Source organism: Salmo trutta, chromosome 21 (assembly GCF_901001165.1).
Source record: "Salmo trutta chromosome 21, fSalTru1.1, whole genome shotgun sequence".
Lineage (NCBI taxonomy): Eukaryota > Metazoa > Chordata > Actinopteri > Salmoniformes > Salmonidae > Salmo > Salmo trutta.
This window is the reverse complement of record NC_042977.1, coordinates 30,160,355-30,187,282: the sequence shown is the minus strand read 5'-3', so window position 1 is coordinate 30,187,282 and position 26,928 is coordinate 30,160,355. Positions and strand designations below refer to the sequence as shown.

The 26,928-nt window shown below is 41.6% G+C and overlaps 1 protein-coding gene and 1 long non-coding RNA gene across 8 annotated transcripts in view; one reads left to right on the top strand and one right to left on the bottom strand.

Moving 5' to 3' along the window:
* Positions 1-26,928, bottom strand: part of LOC115157131 (phosphatase and actin regulator 1) — an 86,978-nt gene that overhangs the window by 19,979 nt on the left and 40,071 nt on the right. For 5 of the 6 annotated variants that reach the window (XM_029705112.1, XM_029705115.1, XM_029705110.1 and 2 more), the window contains exons 2-3: positions 23,793-23,957; positions 9,210-9,290 (exon numbers count right to left, since the gene is read on the bottom strand). In XM_029705112.1, the coding sequence (XP_029560972.1) occupies positions 9,210-9,290; positions 23,793-23,957 (246 nt within the window). Of the gene's footprint in view, positions 1-9,209; positions 9,291-11,983; positions 12,062-23,792; positions 23,958-26,928 lie in introns of those variants that run through there. The other variant, XM_029705114.1, reaches the window with a different exon arrangement.
* Positions 11,617-24,152, top strand: LOC115157132 (uncharacterized). 2 transcript variants are annotated; one of them, XR_003868391.1, is made up of 3 exons: positions 11,617-12,038; positions 12,181-12,267; positions 23,843-24,152. It is a non-coding gene; the product is annotated as an uncharacterized LOC115157132 (long non-coding RNA). The 2 variants fall into 2 exon arrangements; XR_003868390.1 differs by lacking the exon at positions 11,617-12,038 and adding an exon at positions 12,884-13,365 and having other exon boundaries at positions 12,194-12,267.

Sequence of the window (26,928 nt, the reverse complement as noted above, 5' to 3'; positions counted from 1 at the left end):
TTACCCTAGGAAATCTTAAGTCTTATTACGTACAGCTGAGAAAAACTTTTGGATATAAGAGCAACGTCAACTTACCAACATTACAACTAGGAATACGTCTTTCCCGAAGTGGATCCTCTGTTCAGACCACCACCCAGGAATATGGAGTTAATTCCAGTAGGCGATCCAAAACAATGACACCACAGAAGGGGCAGACGAAACGGCCACCTGGCCAGGCTCCGTAGACGTGCACATCACACACAGCCCCCGAGTATACTACTCTTGATAACAAGGTAGATGAAATTCAAGCTAGGGTTGCCTTCCAGAGAGACAGAGAATGTAACATTCTGTTTCATGGAAACATGGCCCTCTCGGCATATGTTGTCGGAATCGGTTCAGCCACCGGGCTTCTCTATGCATCGCGCTGACAGAGATAGACACCTCTCTGGGAAAAGGGCAGGCGTGTATACTTTACGATTAACGACTCATGGTGTAATCATAACAACATACAGGAACTCAAGTCCTTCTGCTCACCCGATCTATAATTCCTTACAATCAAGTGCCGGCCATTTTACCTACCAAGAGAATTCTCGTCAGTTAGTCACAGCTGTGTACATTCCCCCTTAAGCAGACACCAAGACAGCAATCAAGCAACTTCACTGGACTATATGCTAACCATACATCCTGAAGCTGCATTTATTGTAGCTGGGGATTTTAACAAAGCAAATTTGAGAACAAGTCTACCTAAATTCTTTCAGCATATTGATTGCGCTACGCGCATGCGCAATCCCCTCGACCACTGCTACTCTAACTTCCGCGATGCATACAAAGCCCTCCCCCGCCCTCCCTTCGGCAAATCCAACCATGACGCCATCTTGCTCCTTCCGTCTTAAAGGCAGAAACTCAAACAGGATGTACCAGTGACGAGAACCATTCAACGCAGGTCCGACCAATCGGAAGCCACGCTCAAGATTGTTGTTCTGAGGCTGACCGGAACATATTCCAGTCTGCGTGATCAAAACATCGACCTATACGCTGACTCGGTGAGTGCGTTTATAAATGTCTGAATATAAACAGTTTAGCTATTCCCTCCGCAAGGCAATCAAAGGAGTGAAACGCCAGTACAGGGACAAGGTGGAGTCGCAATTCAATGGCTCAGACATGAGACGTATGTGGCAGGGTCTACAGGAAATCAGACTACAAAAAAAATGCAGCCACGTCACAAAAACCTTCTTTGCCCGCTTTGAGGATGATCCAGTGCCACCGTCACGGGCCGCAAACAAGGACAGCGCCCCCCTCTCCCTTCTCCGTGGCTGACGTGAGTAAAACATTTAAACGTGTTAACCCTCGCAAGGCTCCTGGCCCAGACAGCATCCCTAGCAACGTCCTCAAAGCATGCGCAGGCCAGCTGGCTGGTGTGTTTACGTATATATATTCAAATCGCTCCCTATCCCAGTCTGTTGTCCCTACATGCTTCAAGATGGCTACCATTGTTCCTGTACCCAAGAAGGCAAAGAACTGAACTAAATGACTACTGCCCCTTAGCACTCACTTCTATCATCATGAAGTGCTTTGAGAGACTAGTCAAGGATCATATCACTGCCACCTTACCGGCCACCCTACACCCACTTCTGTTTGCATACCGTCCCAACAGGTCCACAGACAACACAATCACCATCACACTGTTCATTGACTACAGCTCAGCATTCAACACCATAGTACCCTCCAAGCTCATCAAGCTGGAGACCCTGGGTCTCAACCCCGCCCTGTGAAGTGGGTCCTGGACTTCCTGACGGGCCGCCCCCAGATGGTGAAGGTAGGAAATAGCATCTCCACTTCGCTGACCCTCAACAATGGGGCCCCACAAGGGTGCATGCTCAGCCCCCTCCTGTACTCTCTGTTCACCCACGACTACGTGGCCATGCACGCCTCCAACTCAAATCATCAAGTATTCAGACAACAGTAGTGGGCCAACAACAACGACGAGACAGCCTACAGGGAGGAGGTGAGGGCACTCGGAGTGTGGTGTCAGGAAAACAACCTCTTACTCAACGTCAACAAAACAGAGGGAGCACCCCCCTATCCCCATCGAAGGGACAGCAGTGGAGAAGGTGGAAAGTTTGAAGTTCCTCTTTGTATACATCACATACAAACTGAAATGGTCCACCCACACAGTGTGGTAAAGGTGCAACAGCACCTCTTCAACCTCAGGAGGCTGAAGAAATTTGGCTTGTCACCCAAAACCCTGACAAACATTTACAGATGCACAATCGAGAGCATCCGTCAGGCTGCATCACAGCCTGGTATGGCAACTGCACCGCCCTCAACCGCAAGGCTCTCCAAAGGGTTGTGTGGTCTGCACAACGCATGACCGGGGGCAAACTACCTGCCCTCCATGACAACTACAGCACCCGATGTCACAGGAAGGCCAAAAAGATCAAGGACATCAACCACCCGAGCCACTGCCTGTTCAAACCGCTACCATCCAGAAGGTGAGGTCAGTACAGGTGCATCAAAGCTGGGACCGAGAGACTGAAAAACAGCTTCTATCACAAGGCCATCAGACTGCTAAACAGCAATCACTAATTCAGAAATACTGCTGCCTACATTGAGACCCAGTCACTGGCCCCTTTAATAAATGGATCACTAGTCACTTTATACCATAATGCCACTTTAATGTTTACAGTGGGGGGAAAAAGTATTTGATCCCCTGCTGATTTTGTATGTTTGCCCACTGACAAAGAAATGATCAGTCTATCATTTTAATGGTAGGTTTATTTGAACAGTGAGAAACAGAATAACAACAAAAATATAGAAAAACGCATGTCAAGAATGTTATAAATTGATTTGCATTTTAATGAGGGAAATAAGTATCTGACCCCCTCTCAATGAGAAAGATTTCTGGCTCCCAGGTGTTTTTTATACAGGTAACGAGCTGAGATTAGGAGCACACTCTTAAAGGGAGTGCTCCTAATCTCAGCTTGTTACCTGTATAAAAGACACCTGTCCACAGAAGCAAATCAGATTCCAAACTCTCCACCATGGCCAATACCAAAGAGCTCTCCAAGGATGTCAGGGACAAGATTGTAGACCTACACAAGGCTGGAATGGGCTACAAGACCATCGCCAAGCAGCTTGGTGAGAAGGTGACAACATTTGGTGCGATTATTCGCAAATGGAAGAAACACAAAAGAACTGTCAATATCCCTCGGCCTGGGGCTCATGCAAGATCTCGTGGAGTTGCAACAATCATGAGAATGGTGAGGAATCAGCCCAGAACTACACTGGAGGACCTTGTCAATGATCTCAAGGCAGCTGGGACCATAGTCACCAAGAAAACAATTGGTAACACACTACGCCGTGAAGGACTGAAATCCTGCAGCACCCGCAAGGTCCCCCTGCTCAAGAATACATATACATGCCCGTCTGAAGTTTGCCAATGAACATCTGAATGATTCAGAGGACAACTGGGTGAAAGTGTTGTGGTCAGATGAGACCAAAATGGAGCTCTTTGGCATCAACTCAACTCGCCGTGTTTGGAGGAGGAATGCTGCCTATGATCCCAAGAACACCATCCCCACCGTCAAATATGGAGGTGGAAACATTATGCTTTGTGGTTGTTTTTCTGCTAAGGGGACAGGACAACTTCACCACATCATTTGACAGGGCCATGTACTGTCAAATCTTGGGTGAGAACCTCCTTCCCTCAGCCAGGGCATTGAAAATGGGTCGTGGATGGGTATTCCAGCATGACAATGACCCAAAACACACGGCCAAGGCAACAAAGGAGTGGCTCAAGAAGAAGCACATTAAGGTCCTGGAGTGGCCTAGCCAGTCTCCAGACCATAATCCCATAGAAAATCTGTGAAGGGAGCTGAAGGTTCGAGTCAGCCTCGAAACGTCAGCCTCGAAACCTTAATGACTTGGAGAAGATCTGCAAAGAGGAGTGGGATAAAATCCCTCCTGAGATGTGTGCAAACCTGGTGGCCAACTACAAGAAACGTCTGACCTCTGTGATTGCCAACAAGGGTTTTGCCACCAAGTACTAAGTCATGTTTTGCAGAGGGGTCAAATACTTTTTTCCCTCATTAAAATGCAAATCATTTTATAACATTTTTGACATGCGTTTTTCTGGATTTTTTTTGTTGTTATTCTGTCTCTCACTGTTCATATAAACCTACCATTAAATTTATAGACTGATCATTTCTTTGTAAGTGGGCAAACGTACAAAATCAGCAGGGGATCAAATACTTTTTTCCCCCCACTGTACATATCTTACATTACTCATACCACATGTAAACTCAGCAAAAACAAGAAATGTCCTCACAGTCAACTGCATTTATTTTCAGCAAACTTTACATGTGTAAATATTTGTATGAACATAACAATATTCAACAACTGAGACAAACTGAACAAGTTCCACAGACATGCGACGAACAGAAATGGAATAGTGTGTCCCTGAACAAGAGGGGGGCTCAAAATCAAAAGTAACAGTCAGTATCTGGTGTGGCCACCAGCTGCATTGAGTATTGCAGTGCATCTCCTCCTCATGGCCTGCACCAGATTTGCCAGTTCTTGCTGTGAGTTGTTACCCCACTCTTCCAAGGCACCTGCAAGTTCCCGGACATTTCTGGGGGGGGGGGGGGGAAATGGTCCTAGCCCTCACCCTCCAATCCAACAGGTCCCAGACGTGCTCAATGGGATTGAGATCTGGGCTCGTCGCTGCCCATGGCAGATCTGACATTCCCGTCTTGCAGGAAATCACGCACAAAACAAAATGGCTGGTGGCATCGTCATGCTGGAGGGTCATGTCAGGATGAGCCTGCAGGAAGGGTACCACATGAGGGAGGAGGATGTCTTCCCTGTAACGCACAGCATTGAGATTGCCTGCAATGACAACAAGCTCAGTCCGATGATGCTGTGACACACCGCCCCAGACCATGATGGACCCTCCACCTCCAAATCGATCCCGCTCCAGAGTACAGGCCTCGGTGTAACGGTCATTCCTTCGACGATAAACGCGAAGCCGACCACCCCTGGTGAGACAAAAACGCGACTCGTCAGTGAACGGCACTTTTTGCCAGTCCTATCTGGTCCAGTGACGGTGGGTTTGTGCCTATAGGCGACGTTATTGCCGGTGATGTCTGGTGAGGACCTGCCTTACAACAGGCCTACAAGCCCTCAGTCTAGCCTCTCTCAGCCTATTGCGGACAGTCTGAGCACTGATGGAGGGATTGTGCATTCCTGGTGTAACTCAGGCAGTTGTTGCCATCCTGTACCTGTCCTGCAGGTGTTATGTTCAGATGTACTGATCCTGTGCAGGTGTTGTTACACGTGGTCTGCCACTGCAAGGACAATCGACTGTCCGTCCTGTCTCCCTGTAGCGCTGTCTTAGGCGTCTCACAGTACGGACATTGCAATTTATTGCCCTGGCCACATCTGTAGTCCTCATTCCTCTTTACAGCATGCCTAAGGCATGTTCACGCAGATGAGCAGGGACCCAGGGCATCTTTCTTTTGGTGTTTTTCAGAGTCAGTAGAAAGGCCTCTTTAGTGTCCTAAGTTTTCATAACTGTGACCTTAATTGCCTACAGTCTGTAAGCTGTTAGTGTCTTAACGATCATTCCACAGGTGCATGTTCATTGTTTATGGTTCATTGAAAAAACATGGGAAATTAAACCCTTTACAATGAAGATCTATTTGGATTTTTACAAATTATCTTTGAAAGACAGGGTCCTGAAAAAGGGACGTTTCTTTTTTTGCTGAGTTTATACCATCTATTGCACCTTGCCTCTGCCGCTCGGCCATCCATACATGTACATATTCTCATTCACCCCTTTAGATTTGTGTATATTAGGTAGTTGTTGGGGAATTGTTAGATTACTTCGATATTCCTGCACTGTCGGAACTAGAAGAAGCACAAGCAGCTCGATACACATAGTTAATGTTAACGTGAGTGTATGTGACAAATAAAATTTGATGTGTCAAGTTGGCTGGATGTCCTTTGGGTGGTGGACCATTCTTGATACACACAGGAAACTGTTGAACGGGGAAAAACCCAGCAGCATTGCAGTTCTTGACACAAACTGGTATGCCTGGCACCTACTTCCATAACCCGTTCAAAGGCCTTAAATATTTTTTTCTAGCCCCTTCACCCTCAATGGCACCCATACACAATGCATGTCTGAATTGTCCCAAGGCTTGAAAATCATTCATTAACCTGTCTTCTACCTTTAATCTACACTGATTGAAGTGGATTTAACAAGTGACATCAATAAGGAATCATAGCTTTTACCTGGATTCACCTGGTCAGTCTCATGGCAAGAGCAGGTGTTCTTAATGTTTTGTACATTCAGTGAGAACATACAGAAATCCTCCCAGACAGGTGTTTTGCATCCATTTCTTGTTGTGACAACCGCAACGCACCAGAGCGCCTTGTTCCCGTCGCTTCAGGTCTGACAGCTTCTATTGGACCAATTCCTCACATATCAAAAAAGTTATGAAATGGTTGCATAACGACTGCAACACCTTGGAGGTGTAACTGGGAAACCTGGTAGGGGGACAGACTGATGTATGACACATGGGACCTCATATGGGCTGTCAGATGAGAAAAGTCCGTATTGTGACCACAAGTTAATAGCAGTAGTGCAACTTTTCTTGGTTGACTTAGTCTTTCAAAAGCCTTTTCCTCATGCACACTGTCAGGTAAGAGACCGTTGTTTCTAAGGACCACGAAAGCTGAGAAGCAATGAGTAAGCCTAATACAGCACGGGTCAAATCAGGCTGAGAAACAATCGTTCCAATACAAGGACAAGGTTTGAGAGGGATCAGACAATCCTCTCCCTTTCCCAGGTGCTATCAATACAAAGGATGAAGGGTGATTTGGAACACAGTTGGCTACTACAAAAATAACCATTCATATTGTAGAAAACAACTTATATCACTAGTGCTGTCATTTTCATTAACCAACACTCCCATGTGAGTGCTACAGTAGGAGGGTTTGGAGACAGACAGTTGGGGTGTTACATTAAATCCAGGCACATGCAGCACCACTCCAGTGTCAGCCAGTTAAAAGCTGATTACACGCCAGCAGCCAAATCAGAGGAGAGATTAACAAATGTTTTGGGAACTGATGTGATTAAATCAATTCTGATTAATGAAATTCAATCTATTTTCCCTTTCAGATGACAGCTAATGGCAAGTCTCATAAGACCTCCATCCAGAAAACATACATCAACCATTTATGCCAGCAGCACTGGCAAGGCACCTCCTACTCTGTTCAATAACTCAAGTCATACTTCATTTCAGGTTCTTCAGTGATGAGTATAAAAACTTCTTACAACTATTACCCACAATCAGAACAAATCATTTTAAGCATAGAAGAGGAAGTGGATTTTCCCAAAAAGAGTTAAGTGGTAATATAAACTAACAAACAAACAAACAAACAAACAAACAAAAACAAACATCTTATCCAGGATGAGACTGGATTGGTAAAAAAATAAAATAAACAAGCTAGTCCAGTGACAGCAGATGTATCATTAATCAAATGGCTAGCCGGACTATTTGCATTGAACCCCCTTTATTTATTTTTTGCACCGACTCTTGCAGTGACTCTGCACACTCACTGGTCAAAGGTCAAAGGTATTGTCCAAAAAGCTCAGAGACAGGATTGTGTAGAGGCACAGATCTGGTGAAGGGTACCAAAACATTTCTGCAGCATTGAAGGTCCCCAAGTACACAGTGGCCTCCATTCTTAAATGGAAGAAGTTTGGAACCACCAAGACTCTTCCTAGAGCTGGCCGCCCAGCAAAACTGAGCAATCGGGAGAAAAGGGCCTTGGTCAGGGAGGTGACCAAGAACCCGATGGTCACACAGAGCTCCAGAGTTCCTCTATGGAGATGGGAGAATCTTCCAGAAGGACAACCAACTCTGCAGCGCTCCACCAATCAGGCCTTTATGGTAGAGTGGCCAGACGGAAGCCACTCCTCAGTGAAAGGCACATGACAGCACGCTTGGAGTTTGCCAAAAGGCACCGAAAGACTCAGACCATGAGAAACACGATTCTCTTGTCTGATGAAAACAAGATTGAACTCTTTGGCCTGAATGCCAAGCATCACCTCTGGAGGAAACCTGCCACCATCCCTACGGTGAAGCACGGCAGCAGCATCATGCTGTGGGGATGTATTTTAGTGACACGGTGGTTGGTACCAAAAAGCTCCAATTTGAACTCCAGACCAAAGGACAGATTTCCACCGGTCTAATGTCCATTGCTCATTTTTCTTGGCCCAAGCAAGTCTCTTCTTATTGGTGTCATTTAGTAGTGGTTTCTTTGCAGCAATTCGACCATGAAGGCCTGATTCACACAATCTCCTCTGAACAGTTGATGTTGAAATGGGTCTGTTATTTGAACTCTGAAGCATTTATTTGGCATTCAATTTCTGAGGCTGGTAACTCTGGGTCTTCCTTTCCTGTGACGGTCCTCATGAAAGCCAGTTTCATCATAGCGCATGACCCGTTTTGCGACTGTACTTGAATTAACTTTCAAAGTTCTTGAAATGTTCCAGATTGCCTGACCTTCATGTCTTAAAGTAATGGACTGTCGTTTCTCTTTGCTTATTCGAGCGGTTCTTGCCATAATACGGACTTGGTATTTTACCAAATAGGGCTATCTTCTGCATACCACCCCTACCCTGTCACAACACAACTGATTGGCTCAAACGCATTAAGGATAGAAATTCCACAAATAAATTTAAGGCACACCTGTTAATTGAAATGCATTCCAGGTGACTACCTCATGAAGCTGGTTGAGAGAATGACAAGAGTGTGCAAAGCTGTCATCAAGGCAAAGGGTGGCTATTTGAAGAATCTCAAATATATTTTGATTTGTTTAATACTTTTTTGGTTACGACATGATTCCATAGTTAGAAAAACCCTTGAATGAGTAGGGGTCCAAGAACTTTTGCCCAGCAGTGTACACAGTCGCAATCTGCTAAATGTTCTATATTTTGAGTACTCAAAATGTATGCATCATGAGTGAATTACTTTCTGAAAGTGATGGAATTTGGCATTTAGCTGAGCAGAACACCCAAGTCACATTCACGCAGCTCAGTTCACACACACTCATTCACTGTAGGCTCAACAAAACGATGAGAGATGACCAAAACCAAACATAAATACATTTTATTAATTTTTTTATGGCACATGATGAAGTGAATGAGGAAAGCATCTCACCTTTCTCAAAGATCTCTTTCAGCACACCTCTCTTGATCAGCTCTTCTCTGCTTTGCCTTACCGACATCTTCCTCTCCAACGCTGAGGGGAAACAGGATTGTTAAATCATATTATATCAAGAGTGTGTGTGCAGGAGCATTCGTATATGGAAAAACAGGAATACCATCTTCGATATCAAACCTACAGTAAATCCTTGAACAGGTTGTAATAGAGCCAAATCAGAAGATTAGGAAAACAAGGATGAGGTTTATTTTGGGATCAGCATCACCCATGTAATCAATATGTTAAAAATTTAAACATTTTCCCCTGGTTATTTCTATAAATGTGTTCACTTGGCTCCCAACATTGATTGGCACACTTGAGACTGAACACTAACGTCATAAGCACTCTGGGGGCACTGATAATCATGGGTCCTGTGCATCACACTACGTTCCCAAGAGGTCATGCATTCACCATGGGGACACGAGGGACGGGTGATTTTTTTCTTCTTAATATATTCCTTTTCACTTCGTCTAAAATATTATGAACTGGTGACCACTGCCCATCAAATTCATTAGCAAAGTAAAATGGGCAGTGAAATGAAAAAATTAAGAAGCCTCTAAATAGTCAAAACGAACACCTTATCCAGTTGTAAAGCACTAGCCTTAAGCCAAGGAAGATCTTCAAAAGGCATGAAGGAGGATGTTAACCTAATTTGTGAGAATGATGAGAATAAAAAAGGCAATGCAACATCACCTCCCATAGTAATGCATTATGTATGAGCACGTCGGGAAGGCATGTCCCAAAGTTAATGCTTCTATATTTAGATCTCAGCAGTTGAGGGACTTAACCATTTACATTTTAGTCATTTAGCAGACGCTCTTATCCAGAGCGACTTACAGTAGTGAATGCATACATTTCACACATTTATCACTGGGCTGAACAGAGGCAGTTTACCGTCATGTTAGTAATAATACCTTCTTTTTTTTAAAATCTACCCCAGCAAAGGAACCAATTAAGAATGTAAAATGACGATCAGCACACTGTGCAACAATCTCCCTGCAGGCCACCGGCTCTGGAAGTGAGACTGTGTATGTGCGCACTCAAATGCATAGTATGTGTACAAATGTGGTGTGTGTGTAATAAGGAGCTACAGCTCTCTCGACAGTAGGGGCCAGGGCCAATATACATAGAACCCAAACAGAAGGCACACATGAGAATCATTCAAAAAAAGGTCAGAAACTGAGTCTCTAGTGCATGCAGTCAGTCAGAGTGAACCTCAGTGTTCTAACAGGTCACATCGCATAAAGTTTAACATTATGAGCTCTTCCAGGACATCCAGATGTTTTAATACACCATCCAAATTTCAAAGACCAGCCAGAGAAGCTCGTTGGGGATGGGAGAAGTGGAATTTGGGCAGTGTGCAAATATATTATATTTTGAAGAACTGGACCGCTATACCAAAATATAATGCCATGAGCAGGATATCCACCTACATTAGTAGTACAGCAGACAGGCAGAGGAGTAGAAAAGCACAGCTAACATTTTTTTTAAAAACCCACCAGGGTTGTGCTCAATTCAGAATTGAGACTCAAATTCTTGAATTGAAGTAGTAAACAGGATACAGAATTGCAATTCAAATGCCTCTTCTAATCTATATTAGGTGTAGTCTATACAAATACATACTGTACACAAAACAAACATGTCGTTATATACATGCATATAAAATATTGGATGAAACAATTGATCTTCAGGACAAACTCTTGAAATGAATGATCAAGGAAAACAAAACCTGTACGTAAAGAGTGTAAATTATATTTCATTATGACCTACATTTTGTTCAATATGTGGAAAATATTACATGTCCCAGAATGCATTAGTTTAACCCTCCAATTGACCCTAAAGCCTTACAAAAAAGCCAAGCAAATGAAATGGTTGGTGGAAATATAAATGGCTATTCTAAGCACTAAGGTTAAGAGTATAAGAACATTGTTTCCAGAGAAAAGTGATACCAAAGAATGTATCGAAGTGTGACCTGTCAGTCAATGAAACGCATGTTCTACAACTGAGTGGAATTTCTTTGAATTGCACAGAATTAAATTCTACTTCCTGTGACTGAAATTATACATCCTGTGGAGTGTGGTCAATTAAATGTTCAACTCATGAGTTGAATGGTAGTCAATTTGAAAATTCAGAATTGAGCACAACCCTGCCTCCCACCCTATACTGGGTGTGTGTCTGCATTTGATAAAATGGCCTCATTTGATAAGGCACCAATCACGGCAACATCATACTCCCAAAACATGCTAAACTCTAATCATTACCAATAACAGGGGAGGCTAGCATTTTTTTGGTGGTAGGATCTCACTAGTCATTCACAATTAAGTCACGACTATACATAATCATGGTAGCATCCACATTAATGTAGAAGTGTTAAGAAACATATTCAATTCCTATTTACAATAGAAGTGACTCCAATGACAATACATTTACCATTAGTTTCTATTGAGGCACAACATAATTCGAAACGATCAAAACAAACTGCAGCCAACAAGTCTGTAGAGTCAAACTTCATACAGTCCTTGCGTGCTAGAATGTTATAAAATGCTACACTATTGACTACTTTAATACACTTCGTGTATTTGTCCAAATAATTATGACACATTCAAAATGGGGGGGGACAAGATATATCAAGTGCTGTCATTTCTAAAAGGGTAAAAACAGAAGGGGGCATTCTGTAACGTTGCCTCAAAACATTTGATATCAAATCCAAAATGCTGGAGTATATAGCAGACCTGTAACAGCTTTGAGGATGAGCGGAAGTGAACCCTGGAACCACAAAGAACTTAAGTGCGTCTGTAAACAGCTAGCTAACTTAGTCTAGTTGTTTTCGCATGAACAAAATTTGCATTCGACCATAGTAGTCACGGGTGGGATAGTCCATATGGCCGGGGACGAATACTAATTAATATATATTATTATTTCTCTCAAGTTGATAGATTTCCCAAAAAAGCATCGCGGCGGGCTGCATTGCCTGCATGGATAGTAACGTTAGCAGCGCCATGATGTGTAGCACACGGTAAGTTTGGTTAACCATCTATTATAGGTAACGTCAGCTAAATAGCTTGACCTGCTAAAAACAACGATGTTAGCTAACTAGTAGCTAAGCTAGCCAATGAACAGTCCCAAAGAGAGAACTGCCAATGCAATATCAAACGTTATAAATCACTTGCGAATAATGTAGCAAGTCCTGGTCTATTTTATGTTTCTTAACATCAGATACAGAGACTTGTGAAAGTCCCATGTTCTGGAGAGATTGAAGGGTATATCTCCAATGGGTTATATGCGATTGGTTTACTATTACGAGTCGGTTGTAGCGCTACAAAAGTACTGTTAAGCAACAATGCATAGACCTAGAACATGAATGACCAACCTTGCTTATAGAGCTCTAGCTACTCTGTGCAGGTATCAGTTCCAGGCCAGCCCTGACATTCTGCATATTATTTGTATTAGACACTAACTATTCAATCTCGTTAGGAGTCCGATGAATGTCTAAACCCACTAACCATTTACATAGGCGTCATTTGTATGATATGAAGGTGTTGATTATTTGATTTAAGTAATAGTTTTGTCATTGAACATTCCCTGTTTGTTTTTATTTGGTTGTCACTCACTCATTTTGTCTGATATTACAGATTTGCAGCAGATGTCCTTGATCATTAGTGGGTGTAACAATTCGTGTATGGCTGACCTAGGATACAACCTCTGTCCACAACAGCACTTCCTACTCACAAAGCAGCATCCATGATCTTGGTTGGGCTAGGATAACAGTACTTTAGGTCACAGGGCAGGTGATATCACCACCATGGCTACTAGGGCTGTGTCTCACTTGGTCTTTCCTTGATTACTCGCATCCCATTGCAACTGTATTGGAGGATAAGGTACAAGGTCCCTCCCCTCTGACCTTCTCCAATGGGTTTTTAGGAGGTGGGGAGAGGAATTGAGGAAGGATAAATTGAGAAAGAGCCTAGCACTCACCCCTCTGCTACACTCACTGACCTTCACTGCTTCAACCTCAGCAGGCAGCAGCGCAGACAACCGAGTGGATCAAGCACCCACAGAATACATTGTGTATTTAACTCTGCTACATTGACGCTGGTCACAGTCAGTGGCGTAGGTAAGAGGGGTGTGACTGTAGCAGAGGTGAGCTGTAGCCACTGATGTCATCCCCCTGATACTTTAAGTAGTAGTCTATCATGAATGCATCTAGATTTTTAATAGCATAAGCATATCAGCTGATTTCCTATTGCAATTCTGCACTGATTTACTTCATTCTGCTACACTCACTGTCCTCCCCCAGTGGGCCGGGACGCAAATCCTAATGAAATGACACATGCTAGCATGCCAACCATTAGAGGGGTTAATGCTAGAAGGGATCTAGCTTTTGTCATAATGTACTTTTTCCTAGCAGGTTTTGGAGAACTTACGCAACAGGTTAGGATAGTTAACGTGGCAGGTTAAGGTTATAAAATGGGTTAGGGTTAGCTAAAATGCGAAAAATATCAACTTGATGTAAATTGGACAAAATCTGGATCCCATCTAGAAATGAACCCTCCAGTGGTTGGCATGCTAGCTACAAGTGTAATATCTGATTAGGGTTTGCATCCTAGCCTGGTCAGCCATAGAGAGATGGAACTCAAACATTACATGGCTACTTTGCAGCCCATGTAAAGTGACCCTTCACTGTGGTCACTCTCCAGTGTATTTTTCTCTTGCCTCCACTAGCTGTGCTCTACCCTTTTGGTTACAGTGAATGGGAGATTATTTATGACACGCGTGCTAAATGCAGACATGGGATTAGTATTGGACTCGTGGGCATGTCTAATGCACTTGTACATGTGGCTTGTCATTTCTATACTGAAACAGGATTAGCAAATCCTCACACTTTACATTGGGATGTTTTCTTCATTTGAAATTATACTAATACACATAGGAAAAGCACTCGCGTCGGAGAATGTACGTGTGGAAAATAATTTGCTAATAACTAAAAAAGCTTATACTGGAAAGATCAGTGTGTAGGTTTTTCTTTTTCATTAGACAATTGAGGCCAACTAGATTTGACTCCTACTGTACATGCCGTCATGAAATGGATTTGGTGCAAGCTCTCAAACTCTAGGCGACATATTGGCTTCTCCCTACAGTTCACGTTTCTAAACGTCAATATTCACTTGCGATACAGCTTTCGAAACATATCTTATCTTTCATCAGCAGTTTTGCAAAGAGCCTCCATCCAACGAAACTACTTTGAGTTACACTTACACAGGTGTTCGGAGCATGCTAGATAGCCAATAAGCACAGGTGGTCGCTTCTTGTCTGCCGTAAACAAATACTCTAACATGGAAATATGGCAATGTGGGAACACTAACAAGATGTATTAATTTAACATTGTTTTTTGAAAATGATTTCTCACTGATATGAAAGTTAAAGGTCCTTATGCTTCCAAAACCATACCGCAAGTGATACATGTTACTGTTCAGACCGAGCTACAGAAGACGCCTTCGTCCAATGACTTGTGTAATGGAACAGAGTCATGATCAAGGGCTAGTGAAAGCCCTACCCTTGTAATGAAGGTAGTCTTAAGGATGACATGCACAGGACAGAGACCTTATCAAATATCACCATAATGAGGGTGTGCAGAAAGGAATAAAGGTTCATTTCATTTCAAAACACGTTGCTTGAAATAGTTGCAATTTGTTTGCTTCATGTTATTATCCTGGTGTAATTTAATATGCAGTTCAACATTAACATAAGGTGAGCGCTAGCATTTAAAAAATAAATAAAAATAAAATAGTCTAGCTTTACATGTAAACAAATCACTAGGTAGATCTCGTAACGAGGCCAATAGTACATGCCTCAAAAGCTAGCGGTTCATTAAAACTACAGTATGTTTCTTAAATTGAAACAAAGTGGGCAATACACCTGGGTAAAATATAGTTGCATTTGAGGAAGCAGACCAAGAGCTAGGCGAGACCGATTGGTGAGGGAGAGCGAGGTTTATAGTGGGATAATTACTGCTGCTAGCCAACTTTTGACAAACAAACAATGTGTCTGTCAGACTAGGGCTGGGCGATATGGCCAAAATATTATATCGCAGTATTTAAAAATTGTTAAAAAAAAGTTGACTTTTTTTTAATAATAAAAAGTTCTAAATTTGCTTTGAGTAGTGCGTGACCCTAGGGTGGCAACACATACATGGGTGATTCTGCAACGTCGGGCACTTTGGCCCGGCAAGCTTTCAGAAATTAAAATGTATTAAAAACACACATTTTACCAGTTATAATTGTCTTTAATTTGTCTAGAAATAATCTGATAATGGTTGATTGTACTATTCAGGAATTGATACATTTGTCGTTTTTCCTCAGACAGCCATAGACAAATGTCACTTCCATCACATCATTAAACATCCATTTTAGTTAAATGAAATTATACAATTAACATTTCTTATACATTTGTACATTAACTTGCATTGAATATTATTTTAAGTGCTTTAAGGTTTTCCGAAAATTAATAATTCAACATAACTCCTGAACGTATAAACTTGCCTTTGTGACAGCTGAAAATATTTATCATAAAATATTTACACCCAACCTTTTTGTGAGATGATAACAACCATATGATTTCACTATCTAAAACAAAATCTATTTAAATTATACATAATACTAATTTACCTAAGAACAGGTGTAGTGGAAATGACATAAAAAAAAATGGAAAACAATATTTTATTGCAAACATTTTTGAACAACCATTGTAGAGCATTTAATTCATTTATGAAAAAGTAAGATTCCAAAAGTGGGCAGAGCTCAAGGAAGTAGGCCAGTGTTTGAGATGAGCCCAGATTGCAGAGGGGTCATCTGCACAGAAGAGCTCAGTGAGCAAAGTGAAATGGTATCATTTGTGGTATATCCAACACAGGTGTGGAGGGTCACCTGCATGTAACTGGTGTATTTACACAGGTAGTTCTCCATTTGTCCACTCAAACCACCATGTCTGCTCACCAGCATCAGTCAGATGTTTAAGCTCTTTGGCTTGGCAAAGGGAGAACTGTGTACATGCACTCCTTCTTCAGGTTCTCACAGCACAAAATACTCTAAGGTTTGATTTGTTGCTGCAGCTGATCACTTTGATACTGTAATTTATCCGCCATGAACTGGAGGTTGGTGTGGGTTTTGCAGTGTCCCTATCCTGGACTGTTTTGCATGTGTCCCTATCCTGGACTGTTGGCTTGACAACACAAATACGTATTTTAAAGAATTCATATTGGGACACTAATCTCTGAATATTCCCTCTTAAAATCCTGATAAAGGTTCTGAATTGTGCCATTCAAGAAGCGCTTCTGCTTTTTTTTTGTTCCTCATTAGTGTGTCCTTTTTCCCCAGTTGTTGCTCTACTGTTGACATCACTTTGATATAATCTAGTGATTTTCTCTTGTGGCTGTGCTAATTATGTTACACTGCTTGTTCCTGGAGTATTGAAGACTTGTTGGCCTGTTTTCATTTGCCCTCATTGCTTTTGCTGAAAATCAAAATTCTGTTTGCAGCTTTGACCAGGCCATACTTTCTCAGGATGTTGCCTCTGAGCATTTTTGAAGCCACTTGTTTGCATTTTTTGATATTTTTGCTTTAACTCTGCAATGATGGCATTTTGAAACAATAAAATCCTTCAAGTTTGGAGTTCACTTCATTTTCTGTTTTGTCTTTGGCAAATCTTGTCTATCCATTTTCTTCATCAGTTGATCACTTTTTTTTTTTTGTATTTCTCAGTTTTCCATTAAGCTTTATCAAGTTTGACATTTGTCATGCAAAGATCTATTTGAGCGACCTCTTCCAACATTTTTCCTTCCAGCAAGTATTAGACTTCTCATTCCTGTTGCAGATGAGGAAGGGGTATCAGGGCGTGCATCAGTACAGGTATGATGGCCTCATGTTCTGGCTGCAAGTCATCTGGTGACTAAGGTATCGTGTTGCCTGAGATATTCACCAGATGGAGACCTGAGGTGATGTGTTGCCTGATAGGTAGGTCTCCATCTGGTGACTGAGGTGTCGTGTTGCCTGATGGTCTCCATCTGGTGACTTACCTATCAGGCAACACGACACCTCAGTCACCAGATGGAGACCTACCTGAGGTGTCGTGTTGCCTGATAGGTAGGTCTCCATCTGGTGACTGAGGTGGTGTGTTGCCTGATAGGTAGGTCTCCATCTGGTGACTGAGGTGGTGTGTTGCCTGATAGATGGGTCTCCGTTGCAACTGTTCTCTTTAAAGTCTGTCTTCTATTCCGTTGGTTACATTTCCATCTCTTGCTTCTTTGTTCTCGCTTTGTAAGCTCAGATATCACTTCTCCCTTCCAGTATCTCTCCCGTCTTTTTGCAGATGTACCTGGTATCGTATAGAATATATTTTTTTGTTTCTTTGTCTGTGACCTCTGCTGTTGTGGCATCTTCTAAAAACAAAGAAATACTTACGTTTTTCAATTGTGCACACCTTGGCGCATTTTGAGATTAAAAGTAATTTAAAACATAAATAAACTTAAATGAAAAAGTAACATGGATTTGTCATTTCCTCCACGTTCTGTCATTTCCATCACAGTTAAGTTTGATGGAAATGATGCTTCTGCTGTTTTGAGAAAAATTACAATACAAGCATTCTAAGCAGTCCAAGTGATTTCAATGGGTCTTTCTCCATTCTGTTTTATACTGTTGAATGCAACTTTAAATCCCAACAGTCAATTTTCAAAAATGTCTGCATTTGAGAACACACTGCCACGTAGGGCTGCACAATATCGGCAAGTAATCTGGGCCTTATTTTTAAATTACGCTTACTCTTCTTACCCAGTACATTTATTAGCTAGCGATTAGCATTAGCGGCTAACAAGATTTAGGAACAACTTGCTAATAAAAAGACAACCTAGCTGTTTGCAGATGTAAGAAACAAACTAATAGTGCAATTATTGAATGCTAGTAGATTTATATTAAGAAGCAAAGTGACAGCTGCATAGTTGTCATCAACAGTGTTGCATATGCTGCATTGCCCATGCAGACTGAACGCAAGTGTCTCGTGGTTGAGGAACATCAAATGCTCTCCTGGAGTGACAGGGGGCGTGGCTAGACCTGTGGAAAGCGGCAGAGAGTGGAGAGATATGACTCCAATAGCGAAGTAAACTACAAAGATGGACGTTACACTGCGTATCACATTTCACAAACCAAACATTCAAATACCGGTATAGAAGGTAAAGTAAAAACAAACCGGTCCTTGCATCAATACTAGTATACCGCCCAGCCCTATGTCAGACTATTGCTAGCTACATTTAGTTTAGTGATTGTTGGCTGTGGTGAGAAATTAATCTATATAGCTAGCTTAACAAGGTAGACTGATTTTATCACACAAGCTCTGTAGTTCTTTGCTGTCCTAGCCAAATGTAGCACCACCAGAAAAAAATAGATTTTTTTTTGGTGGATCTGGTAGCAATAATATGTATTAATATTTTTAAACCACCAGTATACGCCCACACCATTCCGTTGTTGGGGTACGCCCACACCATTCCAACACAGAAGCTGCTTTTTAACATAAATGTACTTTTTTGGGAAGGAAAACTATAATTTCAGTAAGTAATTATAGGTCATATTTCATAGAAATCAAAATACTAGACAGTTACTTTAAGCCATATATCAATATGTTCTATCAAAACGGCTACATTATTTTACCCAGCAGAGACATTGTTACTCCGATTAGCATGACTTGAATTTATAAATCAGAACAGACTAGCGTCACAATATTTCACATGATTCCAAGCTGAACATTGAGGTTAAATTGGGTCAGAGGGTGGTTGTGTGTCTGAAAATGCAGTAACGTGTTCTGTGATTACATTTCAATTTGATCAAAATGAAAAAGTAATTACCAAAAGATGACAACTCTGCTTGCGTTGCCATGATGGGATATACACAGTTATGCAATGATTACACTGATTTGCAACACGCCTCAGCCAGCTAGGTCTTCAGGTTTGTCACAAACATGCAGTTCTAAAAAAATGTGGACAAAGGATATCATTGTACACTTATGTTTTCTGTGAACACTGAACAGCTTCTAACTATAAACTGTTGTAAATCACCACTTGTTGCCCTGTTCCAGAATTATATTGAAAACAAATTCAACAGTAAGCTAGGCTACATTACGTTTCCACTAGTGTGAGTTGGTTTAGATCCAGAGCATGAACAAGTGACAATGTGAAGTCAGTTATTATTGCCACAGTCCATTCACAGTAAATCATGACCAAGCTAGCTACTCATGATCTGCACCAAGATGAGGGGATTATGAATTCATTGGAGAGACGCTTCTCAGAGCATATTAAAATGAAACTGGCATCATTGAATACACTCCAACAGCATCGACTTGCAAGTGCTACGCTTAGCTTTAGAGAGAAATCCATTCTGCTGTGAATTGACCCAGATAGGAGACAGAGCGTTCCCTACAGTATCAAGCCCCAGGACGAAGTGAGGCTTTTAGCGAGGCAATTCACTCACCCGTTAGCCTCACAAAACCAAAGTAAAACTTTCATGCTGTCTTGTCACAGATGTTGTGGCTCTCACATCTGGAGTCTAGTTAAGGCAAGCATCTGTGTTTAAGATCTGGACAAGGTTTGTAGGCTAGTGATAACACTCCGAGTGGCGCAGCAGTCTAAGGCATCGCATCTCAGTGCTAGAGGTGTCAATACAGACCCTAGTTCAATTCCAGGCTGTATCACAACCCGCCGTGATTGGGAGTCCCATAGGGCGGCGCACAATTGGCCCAGTGTCATCCGGGTTTGGCTGGGGTAGGCCGTCATTGTAAATAAGAATTTGTTCTTCAGTGACTTGCCGAGTTAATCTTTTTAAAGTGTGTGGGGGTGTTATGGCATCTCTGGTGGCATTACTTTTAGTTGCCCTTTTTTTTCAGTGCCTTCAGAAAGTATTTATACTCCTTGACTAATTCCACATTTTGTTGTTAGAGCCGGAATTCAAAATGGAATGGATTTTGTCTCACCAAATCTACACACCAGGAGGCTCCTCCTCAGTGAATTTCATAAAAATATAGTTATCTAAAGGATATTTCACTAAACATTCACTTCACCAAATAATTGTTTAAAACACACTATTTTGCAATGAAAGTCTACAGTAGCCTCAACAGCACATTGTAGGGTAGTACCATGGTGTAGCCAGAGGACAACTAGTTTCTGTCCTCCTCTGGGTACATTGACTTCAATACAAAACCTAGGAGGGTCGTGGTTCTCACCCCCTTCCATAGACTTACACAGTAATTATGACAACTTCCAGAGGACGTCCTCAAACTTATCAGAGCTCTTGCAGCATGAACTGACATGTCCACCCAATAAAAGGATCAGAGAATGAATCTAGTACTGAAATCAAAGCTACAGCTAGCTTAGAGAGACAGTAGTTGAACAAAACATTTGCCCATGATTCTTTTCAGAATTCTTCAAGCCCTGTCAAATTGGTTGTTGATCATTGCTAGACAAGCTTTTTTTTCTTGTCTTACCATAGATTTAAGTCTAAACTAACTCGGCCACTTTGGAACATTCAGTCTTGGTAAGCAACTCCAATGTATATTTAGGTTATTGGTTTGCTGAAAGGTGAATTCATCATCTCTGTGTCTAGTGGAAAGCAGACAACCACCATTCAGTTTTTTTTTTTTATCCTGAAAAACGGCAGTCCTTAACGATTGCAAGCAGACCCATAACATGATGCAGCCACCACTATGCTTGAAATATGGTGAGTGGTACTCAGTAACGTGTTGTATTGGATTTGCCCCAAACAAACACTTTATTCAGAACAAAAAGTTCATTGCTTTGCCACATTTTTTGCAATATTACTTTAGTGCCTTTTTGCAAACAGGATGAATGTTTTGGAATATTTTTATTCTGTACAGGCTTCCTTCTGTCATTTAGGTTAGTATTGTGGATTAACTACCATGTTGTTGATCCATCCTCAGTTCTATCGCAACCATTAAACTCTAACTATTTTATAGTCACCTTTGGCCTCATGGTGAAATCAAATTTTATTTGTCACATACGCGTGTTTAGCAGATGTTATTCCAGGTGTAGCGAAATGCTTGCAAATCCCTGAGCGGTTTCAGTCCTCTCTAACAACGGAGTTAGGAAGGATGCCTGTATCTTTGTAGTGACTGGGTTTATTGGTACACCATCCAAAGTGTAATAACTTTTTTTTACCCATCTACCAATAGGTGCCCTTTGCGAGGCATTGAAAAACCACCCTGGTCTTTGGTTGAATTGGTGTTTAAAATTCACTGCGTAACTGAGGGACCTTACAGATAATTGTATGTGTGGGGTACAGAAATGAGGTAGACATTAAGAAAATCATGTTAAAAACACTTACTGCACACAGAGTCCATGCAACTTGTGAAGCAAATTTTCACTCATGATTTATGTAGGCTTACCCTAACAAAAAAAGGGGTTAAATACTAATTAACTCAAGACAAATATACAGCCTAAGGACCCCTGTACATCCTGAACATAAACCCAATCATGGTGCATGAAGCATTTCTAAGGTCTACAGAACATGAAAAAAATAATTCCAAAATAATCTGCATATTTGTACTGTATTTTCAGTGGCATTAAAAACCAAAATCCATATTTTCAATAGGCTACATTATGAACAACAAACCCAGGAGTGGTCAGATTAGTGCCCCACACTCCCAGGGAATAAAGCTTGATCCATGAACCTCTAGTTTCAATAGCATTATGTTACCATAAGAACACTGTGGCCTGACTTACCAAAGGGACAGGAGGCAAGGCTTTCAGGACTCTGAGCACCGTGGCTAGCCCACTCCTGGAGTTATGAGTATAGCCCCCCAGAGCTGGCCTTCATCTGCCTGACTAGAATACATAATCCACCTTCTCCAATTACCTGGCTAGAACATCTGCATGCCCAGCAGCTGGTCTGCTTCTTGCCTGCAGTCACAGTCCCAATGATCATGATGAACATAAACAAGAACAACCACAAAAGAACAAACTTGGGGTAATAGCTGAACTAATCCAATAAGATCATTGATTTGAGTTTTTGCAAAACGTTTTGCTACGGTGTAACGTACTGAACACTTCCAACCATCCGTCAGTGATGGCCTTGAACTGACTGATGGAGTAAACCTAATCCTGGTGCACTACTTCTGCTCAATCAATGGTCAGGGGGCAACCAAGGTCACTGCTGTAAGTCATGATGAGCTCAGCAGTCTCCATATAGCCTTCCCTGGTGTCAACTCCTCACAGAGCCATCCTAACAAAATGCATTTGCAACAAAGAAACTATATGTATCCAAACAACCAACTATAATGTCCTCTGCAGTGTTTGGAACAATAGTTGTCCTCAGTGTAGAAAGGGACTGAAGTGAAAAGCTCTTACAGAAGCCAGTCCAATGGGAAAAGCTAGTAGGTCACAATATGCCATTATGCTGCCATTAGTGTAAACAGTATGAATAAGACTAAACAAAATAATACTACACAGATATAGTAGTCTTATCCATTGGGTTTTACTGTTGATTTAACAAACAAAAAAAATCCCTTTGTTAAATTCTGCTGCTCCGTTTCACTCAGGAGAAAAGGGAGAGAAAAAAATATGGGCTCAAATATGCAGTCAACATTATGCATACAAAGTATGTGTGAGAAAAAGATGGTGGCCAGCAGAAAGAGTGAGTCGTTGTCAAGTCAAGGTGTCAGCATCCACTAATGTCAGTGTCCCCAGGGATAGAAAGGCAAGGCTGAGGGCCCAAGACTAGAGCACTGGAGGGGAAGGTGACAGTCACAGTTTAGCAGCCCTCAACCTTAAAGTTAGAATCCTTAGTGGTGAAACTGCCATATCCATTTGGAATATTACAAAGTTACTATATGTAAATACACAAAACATCAAAGTGCATATCGCATCACTGCCAAGCTCAATGAATTACTAACTGCATTCATAGGACATTTGACCAACAGAAGGATAAAGCCATCACCAGAGCCTGGAGGAGCAGGAACCCAAATATAGACAGGAGTTCAGCTCTGTACCTGACTGACCCAATATAAATTCAAAGTGAGGGAGCTGATTCAGAACACATCTTTCCAATCTTTTCATGTGCAGTGGATCGTCAGGCAAGGGCAGTAGATTGTCAGGGGAAGAGGTGAAATTGTCAGGAGAATACACACACACACACACACACACACACACACACACTAGTAGTAAATAAATGCTGTAGAAAACCAGGGACATGTGCAGTATAATGAAGAATGTGTGCCCTTCACATGCCCCTGACTGTTACAGACCTCTGGATTGGCAAGCGCCGAACAAGAAAATATATTTTCTTGATGCATTTAGAAAAACAATAGCAGCAAGTCATTTCAGAGCAGCACGTCGCTCAATCTTTACTGCATGATTAAATATTCAGACAGTTTTAGGTAGAGGATATAGGATTAAAGACAGCAGATATACATAGGAGGCTGTAAATAAGAGAGCGGTACTTTGAGGGACAGCAGGCGGTGTGTGTTTTGTTGCGTTTGTGTGTCCCTTACCGGTAGAGGTCTGCTTGAACTTCTCACTCTTCTTCTTCCTCCACTTCCAGGGCTTCAAGAGACGGCCCAGAGTGGCAAACTTGCTCCGGCGGCGGATGGGCGGGGTGTGTGTGCCAGAGACCAGGGACTCGGAACGCATTGCGGCCCGCCTTTCAACCTCCTCCGCTATAGGGGCACAGAATGGAAAGAATGGCTGGTTAGTTAGCAGTCTGCTATATTCAGGGACCACAGATGGAAATAGATAACTAAATCTGTTGTCATATTTGTTGTGCGTGGTCTGACAAACAAATCAAATACCGTAATTTCCGGACTATTGAGCGCACCTGAATATAAGCTGCACCCACTGAATTTTAAAAAAAATATTATTTTGAACATAAATAAGCCGCACATGTCTATAAGCCGCAGGTGCCTACCGGTACATTGAAACAAATGAACTTTACACAGGCTTTAACGAAACACGGCTTGTAACAAAAAATACAAAATTAGCAGTAAGCTTTAGTTGTCTTTTTGCACTGAGACAATTCCTCACGCTGCTGTTTCCAACGTCTTATCATCGACTCATTAAGACCAAGCTCCCGTGCAGCAGCTCTATTTCCTTTTCCAACAGACAGATCAATCGCCTTCAACTTGAAAGCTGCATTATATGCCTTTCTCCGTGTCTTTGCCATGATGAGGGTGACAAAATGACTACCGTAATCAGAATGATGGGAAGTTTGAGAGCGCTCGATTTAATCTAAAACAGTAAACAAAAAAGTTGTTTGACCTTAACCCATTTAGCAATTTCATTGGTCTAATGAAAGCTTCATGCCGCCAAAAAACTGAGCACGTCACAGAATGTTTTTTTTGTTTTTTTGAAAGCGGGAAAAATCCATATTAGCTGCATCATTGTTTAAGCCGCGAGGTTCAAAGCGTGGGAAAAAAGTAGCGCCTTATAGTCCAGGAAATTACGGTAAATGAAATTTCAACAGCAGTAAAACCACTGAAGCATCTCTGATAAGACTCCAGTGTAGGAATAAAGATTTGCCAACTGGCCTTCCTCAATGATGTGATCTGGCATGGGTAAATAGACCTGTGTGTTAGCATGATATATTCCAAATCTGAACAGCAGGAAGCTGCAGATTAGTTTGTACTAGCTTGCCAAGAAACAGACCCACAATATCAGGCCAGGGAGAAATAGTCCTGTTTACTAGCTCCTTATAGTCAAGAGCTTTTCTCTTAATTTGATGTTTTCAATACCATCAAGAGGAGTAGTTGAAGACAGTGTTCAAGCTAATAGCATCCATATTAAAAACGACTCACTCAGACTTGTCCGGGTGAAACAGTGTTGTAGGCCTAGGCTACTGTTAATCCACATATCAACTCTACATTGAGCAGGATTACAATTTGTGTTTAAACCTTAGCATTTGAGAAAATGTAAACCTATTTGTTAGCTTATTCCCATGAGATAATGTGTTACTTAGCTACTATGCTAACATGACCAGCAAGATTATTTCCTGCAACAAATTCTAGATCAACCAATCAAAGATCTTAAAGTATAACAATATTCACAGGCCTTCCCCATTTCAAACCAGTACATCATCAATAGAAGAGAAACAAATAAAGAACCTGCGGGGAAAAAGGGCTATACACGCACATGTCCACTCTGAAAAGTAGAACTAACATGACAAACGCCACCAAGAAAAAAGAAAATACTTGACTCAAGTTACACAGAAACCTGGGCACTTGCTGGAAATCAGCTGAGTCATGATTAGCGTATATACAAAATGTTAAAAATCAGTAGCAAAGTCAAGGAATGTGATCATTTAGAGCAGGGATGGGCAAATTTGATGGGGGCCACAAAACATCTGAACCCATCATGAAGGGCTGCAGTGGCTCGCAGGTGCAGTCAGAGCCAGGCCTAGCCTTTTGGTCTCCCTATAATAGTTAATTTCCTGCAATTCTACACATTTTCCCCATGGGGCGTAGCAAAAATCATGCAGTTAAGAGAAGTTTGCTGCAATTCAACACATTTCCATTTATTTAACCAGGAAGGGCTCATTGAGATTTGAAATATATTTTTCAAGAGTCATTACACAATTACAGACGGACATGAAAAACTACAAGTAATCTAGTAAAAACCATAGAAATCACAGGAATATAACAAAATCATAAAACAGCTAATTAAAAACACTGACAGGTCAAGGAATCAGTCTCAAAATCCTTCAATGATTTAAAAACACCAAATCGGGACAAGTTCTTTCAGTTAACTATTTTGTAAGGCATTCCAAGCCGATGGCACAGAGTACATAAAAGCCCTTTTACCAAATTCTGTTCGGGCATTTGGAACAGTTAGCAGGATAGTCCTGTGAACGAAGCAAGTACCAACCACATGTCTAAAGAATAAAAATGCCCAAATAAAAGATGGTGGTAAACCCAAAGTGGCTTTGTAAATAAAAGTATACGAGTGACAAGAAGGCCAGCCAACCCTGGTATATAATGCACAGTGGTGCGTAAGCGTTTTGCAGTTTACCATGAAGCATTGAGATTTATTTTAAAGGGTGTTAATTTATCACAAACACTGAGCGGAAGTATTCATAAAATATCACCATAGTCTCGTATAGGCATAAATGTTGCCGATACTAGCCTCCTTTTGGCTTCAAAAGAAAAACAGGCCTTATTCCTAAAATAAAATACCAACCTCAGCTTCAATTTTTTGTTTTTGAATATGCACATTTTATATATTTTTTAAAGGCAGTCAATTACAAGTCCAAGATAGATATATAGAGAACCTCTAGTATAGAGTTATGAGGTTACAGCCTCAATCTCATTGCCCTGAAAGGTAGTAAAAGGTGAAAAGATGCAGAGGTCTATTTCTTGCTTTAGAAAACACCATTAATTTAGTCAGCATTGAGGATGGGCTTCAATTGATACAAGGTATGTTGAACAGTATAAAAAGCAGTTTGCAAGTTCTGTAAAGCTTTTGAGAGAGACGAGGCACAACAATAAATAACAGTATCAGCATAAGTGAAGTTGCACGTCTAAATTATTTATAATAGTGAATAAGAGGTGACCAAGTACAGAGCCCTGGGGCACACCATTACAGAAAGACAATTTAAGAGACATGAGCCCATCAAATTGAGTTCTATCAGATGGTAAA